Here is an 8,611-nt window from a genome sequence, read left to right as displayed (position 1 = left end):
CGTTAAAGAGCGCCAGCGCCGCTCCCCACTCCCGCGCCACACCGCGATCCGAGATTGATAACATAGATTGTGAAATGAAAAACAATTTGACATGGGGTTTTCTCCAAAATTTTATTAGATCAAATATGATATGCATACCATAAACAAGTTCAAATGGATTAGTAAAACTTGATTTGGCTCCTATTATATATGATACACTAATCTATTCATAATTTCATCTATTATCACTTATACTTACACTTATTAAGGTATTATGAAGATTGAAAAAGGGCTAAAACCATTACATAAACCATCTTTCAAAAGTTCAAATCACTAGCTCGCAATGATCATGCAATAGTAATATAACAATACAATCTTTTAATGGCCATTATAATTTCAACAGTAAGCAACTGTTTTTTTGTAGATACTCATAATGCGACCACTTAAAATAGTTAAAATACTACTCATCGGAATCATAACGAGTTTGACAAAATTACAGTGACACCCTGATTATGTTGAAACTCTAAAGTATAGCTTTTTCAGAGAATCACGTGAGAGACACATCATGATTTTGCCAAACTCACTGTAAATCGAAACGTGTCTAGAAATCACTTTTGACCTTTCTTCTTCCATAAGTCACCAAACATTCTAATGCCAGAACCCTTCTTTTTTCCACTTCCTAAACCATCATCCAAATCATCAACCATACCAGGAGACCCTACATATCCATACCTTCCAACACCAGGTGTCTCAAATGTTCCTCCACCAAAATGCTTATCCATTGAACCACACCTTTCAGGAACTCTAGCAGCAGCATTCATATCAAAACCTCCCGCAAGCACTGCAGCCGCAGCATCTGCTGCTTTTCTCCATTGTTCGGTCTGCACTCTCAGCTTCTTCATTTCAGATTCTAACCCTTCCTTTTCTTCTTCCACAGATTTCAGCTTCTCATTTAACTTCTCTGCATTCCCTTTACTCGCTTCGAGTTCTTCACTCAATTGCTTCACCTGCATTGTCATTTCGTCTTCTTTGGTTTCATGAGCTTTCACTTTCGAAACTGTTTCGTTCAGTTGATTCTTCAGATCATCATTTTCGTTACTCATTGATTCCAGTTCCTTCTTTTTCTCTTCCAAACTTGTTTTCAACGAAGCTATTTCGTGGTCTTTTAGTTTCAGTTCATCCACAAAAGGCTTCTCAGGCTCTGGTATTGCTGGTTGAATTTGAGTTTCCTTATCAAATTCATTAACAGGTTTTCTGAAGTCAATTTCCAACTTTTCAATCGGAACTTCAAACACATCAGTCTCTTGTTGATTTTCATCATGCATAACAACTTCTTGAAGTTTGATTTCAGCTTCGTTATTACATTCTTCAACATTCTTTGAAATGTTATTTTTCTCTTGAAACTTTTCTACTGATTGATCTTTCTTCACAAGTTCATTCTCAGCTTTTTTCTTTTCAGCTTCTGCAGAAGATAGTTGATCCTTCAAATTTTTCAACTCTTGTTGTGCCTGACCAAGCTGTGATTCCAAATCCGCAATTCGAGTTCCTAGCTTCTTCTGATTAACTGTATCAGATTGAGTACCACCTCTTGGAGAACGTCGGTCACCTAGCTTCGGACTTCGGACTGTAACTGGTCGATGATGTGATGATGGATCTGAGTCGGAACTCGATGTTCGAAGTGCATGAGTTCCTCTTGGAGACTGCCTCTGAGGCAAATCAGTTCCCCTATTTCAAAAAACAAAAATTGTTAACATATTCATAAAATTACATATAAAAACTAAACCTATAGAGAATGTTTGAAATCACAAGAGTTTAAAAAAATCACGATGCTGCCGTGATTTTGTTGAAGCTTCAAAGCTTAATCGTATGTTTGGTATCAAGGTGAATATGCCAGAATCATTTTGGAAAATCGCAGTGGTTCACCGTGATTCTGGCATACCCACTGTGATACCACCATACACTACTAACTTTTGACAAAATCATCGTAGCACACCGTGATTCTATTTCTACTAAACTCACCGTCAATCGAAACATGTTTAATGTTTTATGACATGGTTAGTAGCAAGGAGATCAAATAATTACATTATAACAAAAATTGATGTTTTATAACATGATTAGTAGCAAGGAGATCAAATAATTAGATTATAAGTTATAACAAAAAGCAGAAATAATTACCTTGATCTTGGCATTTGATATGCTTGATGATTGAAAGTAATAGAACAACACTTCTAAGATTTTTTTAGCTTAAAGAGAATCTCACTTCACCTGCTAAAAGTAACAAAAATACTAAGTTAAAATGAACTTCATCATAGCTAGCACACACTTGAGACAAAATGTAGATGCAGAATAAATAAACATTATAATAAATTTCACTAACTTTCTTCAAAGAAAATGGACCCTTTTCAAATTAATATCAAATAGGCTCTTAAATTAGGTGCAAGAGATAGAAGGACAAAGAAAAACATGAATAGCTATATCATAAAGAAGACAACTCACAACAAATGTGACTAATAAACTAAAATGGTAATTGATTTAAACACAAGAAATCAAGAATTTATCTTCCACTAGAAAGGTATTGATGACCCTTTTGGAAAAATCAAGAAGAGCTAAAGAATAAAACAAATGAATGAAGATATACCCCACATCACATTGGTTCTGTGTTCTAAACAATGACATGTAATAAAAGTAGTATATGCTTTTAATACCATCCTCAAGAGCAAAAGCATGCAGTGTCAGAAGATAACTTTATGCAGTGCTTTTTGCTATGTTTAAAAGTGAATAAGTGCTGTAACTGTTGCATGGTTTTGCAGACAGTAAATCCAACATTATACTGCCAACATTTGTCCATGAGTTTAAAATCTAGTGTCAAAATAAATTAGGACTTGTTATGGATTATAAAAAAAAGTGAATTTGATTTTTAATAATTTAGAGATTATTAAGAAAAGCAGAAGTTATTTTGTCAGTTTAGTGTTTACTATAAAAAACATCACTTTTTAAAACAAAATCATTTATAAAAAAATGATACTCCCTCCGGTCTCATATATAAGAAATTAAAATTTGTTTTTCAAGTTCATCGAATAACTAATGTATCTGGTCCATATAGACCAAATACCGAAAACAACTTCTCATTTGAAATAATATTTTATATTGTTTTCTTCTAATTCTCATTTTCCTGAAAAGCTATATAACAAATAGATAAAACTCCTAAAAATGATTATTTGAACAAAAAAAACTATAACAAACAAGTCCTTAATCCTACCACCCAAAAAAGGAACAAAGAATTAATGTGACCATATACACGTGTCCAACCTGATAATACTAGCAAATAAGTAACATATTCACTTTCCCATAAATTGCATTAGGTCCACCATACAATCAAGTTGGTGCATAATGGATTATACATAGGTACAATTCAATAGGGAAATAGATTTACAAAGGTCAAAATACCATGCATTTTAATCAATCAGAACCGTTAGATGAAGATCAACGACTCAAATTTTGAGTCACTTTTTGAAGTTTGATGTATAAGTTTAAAATAAGAAACGTCTGATCTAGATCAAAAAGTTATGTAGCGAATGTGTGGTATTGTGAAAACAAGCAATCAAGATACTTACAATATAAGCTATTTAAATGCTTCTTTTATTTTTTTTTACCTTTGGCTTGTGCTATTTTAGATTAAATAGTTTGTTCAAGTTTCTCTTTTTGATCCAATCAATAGCTTTGCAATGATGAACCTAATATAAGCATCAAATGTTAGATTCATCTGAAAACATCAAAAGAAAAAGGGATCATTATAACACAAACAACCTTATTAGGCAAAATATCTAGTTGAAGAAATTACTAAGTTTATATAACTTATTAATAAAAGTTTTGGTCAAGGGCAAGTGTATCATATAGAAGAGTAGGTAAGACAATTATTGTAGGAAATCAATATATTAAGATTTTGTGTCATTTAAAAAAATTTGTGGAGATTTCCATCACATACCACAAAAATTTTAAAAGTAATGTTGGAGCCCACATAAAATTTACATTTTTTGTTTTTAATCCTTTTAAAATTTTCATTTTTTGTTTAGTCTCTAATAAAATTATACCCCGTCTAATTCTCATATATAAGTAAATTTCACTTTTTAGACTTATTCGGTAACTAATATATCTGGTCATCAGATACATTAGTTATTAAATAAACCTAATCAGATATATTAGTTGTTGAATGAATCTAAAAGGTGAAAATTTGGTTATATATAAGACCAGAGAGATAATATATTTTTAGTCCTTAAATTGGGAAAAAAAATGTAACTTTGTAATTTATAGGATCTAAAGTTATAAGGACTAAAGTTACATATAAACCTATCTTCTTTTAGTTTTGCTTCAAATTTCATTTACTTCAAATGAGATTTCATAGCAAAGAAAATGATAGTAAGGTGGTGTAAGATCCTTTCTCTATTGAATTGTCTCCCCTTTTAGGAAACCAAACCCCTCAAGACCCCACATTATATAAATATAAGGTGGTGGCATGGACCATAGTGGCCACAAAATACTTATGAAAAGTGAGATTCAGATCCATATAATATAGTTGGAAATTTATTTCATAGGTGAGAGTTTATTATTTACTTTTAGCCTCAAGTATGTGTGACCAACAATAACATTTTTAAAAGCTATGTAGTCAAAATTAAAGTGCACAATTTTCTGATGAAAGTATTACATTGTTAAATTTGACCGAAAAGTTCCAAATAACCACAATGTCTTTCAAATCATAACTAAAATGTCTTTAATTAGTTAAATCCATTTTTTCATCTTTGATAAATATTTTAAGAAAATCTCAACCAAAAAAATATATATATATATTTTAAGAAAATAATCTATATACTTCCAAGTTCCAACATTCTAAGACAAAGAAACTTGAAGATTATCTGATTATGTATTTGCATACGAATGTCCAAAAATATATTGATTAATCACGCGCTGTCATGCGCGTGAAATATGACGCTACTAAATTAATGTAACCAAATTCAACTCATATCAAACAAAATAATCAAACATTGTTTTCTTTCGTATGAAGTTCTAATAACAATTTTAAAACAGTAAGAAAAAGAATTCAACAAAAAATAAGTAAAAAAAACCTACACAATACACCAAAATGATATAACCCACTTGGATTTAGTCCGACGATATTGGCTTGAGACCTAAAAATGTGCTCCTCTGTAAGGATTCAAGTTCAATTCTCTCTAGAGCCAACTTGAGTGGACTAGTTTAGCTTCTTAAAAAAAAATGCATCAAAATGAAATACTAATATAATATTGCCTAAAAAAAATACTAATATAATATATATATGTCCACAAATAGAATTTGAATATATTTTTGTCTTAGCCATTGGTTTGAGGATCTTGATAATTTCATGAGATACATAAATTAATAAAATTTGTCTTTTTTTACCATTTAAATTTGAATTCTCTTAAATAATTTATTGTTAATCGAAGTTTGATAAGACTTAAGAGGTTATCAAAAATGTAATATTAAAAAACCTAATAAGTACCATAAAAAGTTAGTAGAAACATTGCACAAGTAAAGACATTGTGTCAAATAATCGGTAGAAACATTGCATTATATAAAGATGAAATTTGAGCTCACGATTTTCCATTTATTTTTTTAGGGTAAAATATTAGTCACTAAATAAAAAAAAAAACGGTCTTGCTAATCCGTGCCTCCGGAACATTCTTTAAGCATTCCATTTAAAGAAATTTTTATTAAAAAAATTAAACAATATAATTTTCAATGCGTTACTTTACACACTCCCATAAAAATTATATAAAACACTTTCTATTTAAAAGCTTAAAGAGTGCCTCCAAATGACTCGAAGGCACTCATTAGCATTTTCCATAAAAAAATGCTAACAATACCTAGCATGACCCAAAAGAAATATCATAAAAACTTTAAAGCAGTAATTAGTAATTTTAATGTAGCATTTATTAGTTGGTACCATAAAATTTAAAACTTTTTTCAAAATATAACTGAAATGATGGGATGTGGATTTGCTATAGTTATAAAACCACACAGTTTTCACGCAGTTTCAATCTTGGTCATTGCTTGTTGATCAGACGATTCTAATCAAATCAGCTGTAAAATCCATCAAAACAATCACAACCATACATAATAGATCGGACGACATTCAGAACTGCGTGAAAACTGTGTGGAATATTACAGCTTGAAATCTGTTTACAAAATGATGTAACCAATTTTTTTTTTAAAATACTATAATAAGCAAAAAGGCACCGAAATAGACAAGGGTCAATACTCAATCGCTACCAAAAAAAAAGGGTCAATACTCAATAGACAATGATCCTCCAAAAAGCATAGGAACAATTTAAGGAGATTTATTTAAGACATTGTTTGGCATATAAATGATTATCCGAGTGTTGTTCATCTACATGTTTACCAGCTAACAAAAGAAAACACAAAAAGTGAAGAAAAGATATAAAAAGTTAGAATCTTTGAGGAACCAAACATACACTAAATTTTTTTTTTTTTTAGATAAAACAAAAATTATCACAAACACGTATACAAGTACTATATAGTGAAAAAGTACTATATAGCTTAATTTGCATAAACAAATAGCTAAGGAAAATGAAAATAAACAAAGAAATTTGAAAAGCACTTACCTTGGTGAAAATCAACTAATCAAGTGATAGAGTTGAAGGATCTGAAAGCATCACATAAGAAGAAAGAGACTATTCACTGCAAATGAGAAGAGACAAAATCTCATAGTAAAGACTAAAAAAATTGATGCTTTTTAAGGGGTAATTTATTTGAAAAATACCCAGAAACAAAAAAACAAGGAAGTTCAAGAAACTAGGAATGGCACAAAAAAAAAAAAAGAAGAATAGAGAAATGGGGTGTTTTTTTTTTTTGAAAGTTTGAATTAAAGCTGTTATGAAACAATGTGAGGACACTAGCTAGTAGCCAGTGCTTATATTTATGAATTTCAACTTTCAAACTCTGCACAGAAAGAGTATAAAACAAAAAAGGTCATTTTCGGGAAAAGGATTTTCAATAATTTAATGTATAAAATAGTCCTCCTTAATTCCTAAAAATGAATTAAAAATCATAAAACAAATATCATCTATGTCCCAAAATATAAGCAAAAATGAGTCAAACGAACTTGATGTATTTGATTCAAAATTAAGACCTAATATATTCATTTTTATTAACAAATTTTTGCTTATATTTTGGGACGGAAGGAGTAATTAAATATAGTTTTAGTTCTTACAATATTACGAACTTTAAAATTTGGTATTTAAATTATTTCTATTCATTTTTAATCCCTATTTGCATTTTATAGAGACTAATTTTATGGACTAAAAGTATCCATATTTAGTTAGGGGATAAGAGTATCCATTTTTTATAAAAAGTTTTTAAAATAGATATTATTTTTCTAAAAATATGTTAAATATGCATATCTCATTTTAATATTTTTTTAGCTTTTTTGGTAAATAGAGATTATTTTAAAATAGAGATTATTTTTGTATATTTAGACCTTTTAGTCTCCTTTGGCACACCTTATTACTTTTTCTATATATGCATATCTCATTTTGGCTTGTTAAAAAAAATATTATGGAGGACTAAAACTATCAAATAAAGTCAATAAAAACTAAGCTTGAAAGAATACAATTTTATAGGAACTAAAAATATATTTAACAATAAAAATAATTTAATTCATAATTTTAGTTAAATATGTTTTTGGTTTCTATATATATATTTAGCTCTAATTAAAATGACATTCACTATTCATCAAAATGAACTTGACACCGATATAATGTACTAAAAAAAAAAACTTGACACCGATATATCCAATGATAATAGGATCATATTGTCTAATAAACCTTATTTGTAATTTTTTTATACTACATTATTAGTATTTAGTACGAAATTTTTATTGCAAAATGATCAATCTCTATCGATAAATTTTATGTAACACGTAAAATAGTGGTTAGAGTCATCAGGAATCATACTCTACGCCATTTATTTAAACAAAGGATTCAAGTTTCTTATTATTAGAATCAATTCATTATTATTTTTTTTGACATAAATTGAGTATCATTTGTGCGCAACTGCATAGACTATTTTCTTGAGTCTTATGGGATTCAAATAGATGACAAATTCTCCTTAAGAGTTTTAACACTGCTATATGCTCAAGCCATATATCGAACTCATGACATTGGTTAAACTAGAAGAGGCCCGCAACATCTCATCTAACCGTTCATGGGTCAATTCATTATTAGTATTATATATATTTTTTTAATTCATTATTAGTATTTTGGACTAGACCTTAGGTCCAATAACTAAGGAAATCCTCCTCCTCAATCGTTGAGCATGACCTAAATGTTGAACGCCCAAGATCGTCCGTCTCTCGTCAACGGTTTATGAAGTATTGCCTTCCGTAACGGCCTACATCGGAATGATGAACATTCACTGCTCTTCATGACTCCTCGGCCATTGTCCGACAGCCACTTGATGGCATTGATTTGCTCATCAAGAGTCTCAGCCTTGTGCCGATGGCTATATATACTCCTCTCTTGTAGAGGAGTCAGATACATTTTATTCTATTAATATTCTTGAAACCTTATTTCTGCTCTTA

At 29.9% G+C, this 8,611-nt stretch overlaps 1 protein-coding gene across 7 annotated transcripts; it reads right to left on the bottom strand.

Moving 5' to 3' along the window:
* Positions 1-296: 296 nt before the first annotated feature.
* On the bottom strand, positions 297-6,918 carry LOC123894893 (interactor of constitutive active ROPs 4-like). 7 transcript variants are annotated; one of them, XM_045945001.1, is made up of 4 exons: positions 6,636-6,918; positions 3,633-3,713; positions 2,155-2,244; positions 297-1,704 (listed from the first exon to the last, which is right to left on the bottom strand). In XM_045945001.1, exons 3-4 carry the CDS (start codon positions 2,166-2,168, stop codon positions 588-590), a joined length of 1,131 nt encoding a protein of 376 aa, XP_045800957.1. In that variant the 5' UTR covers positions 2,169-2,244; positions 3,633-3,713; positions 6,636-6,918; the 3' UTR covers positions 297-587. The 7 variants fall into 7 exon arrangements, with proteins under 7 accessions (XP_045800957.1, XP_045800956.1, XP_045800958.1 ...); XM_045945000.1 differs by having other exon boundaries at positions 2,155-2,247; positions 6,636-6,879; XM_045945002.1 differs by lacking the exon at positions 3,633-3,713.
* Between the last annotated feature and the right edge of the window lie 1,693 nt (positions 6,919-8,611).

Source organism: Trifolium pratense, linkage group LG7 (genome assembly GCF_020283565.1).
Source record: "Trifolium pratense cultivar HEN17-A07 linkage group LG7, ARS_RC_1.1, whole genome shotgun sequence".
Classification (NCBI taxonomy): Eukaryota; Viridiplantae; Streptophyta; class Magnoliopsida; order Fabales; family Fabaceae; genus Trifolium; species Trifolium pratense.
The sequence above is the reverse complement of the archived record's forward strand: the minus strand, read 5'-3'. Positions and strand labels throughout refer to the sequence as shown.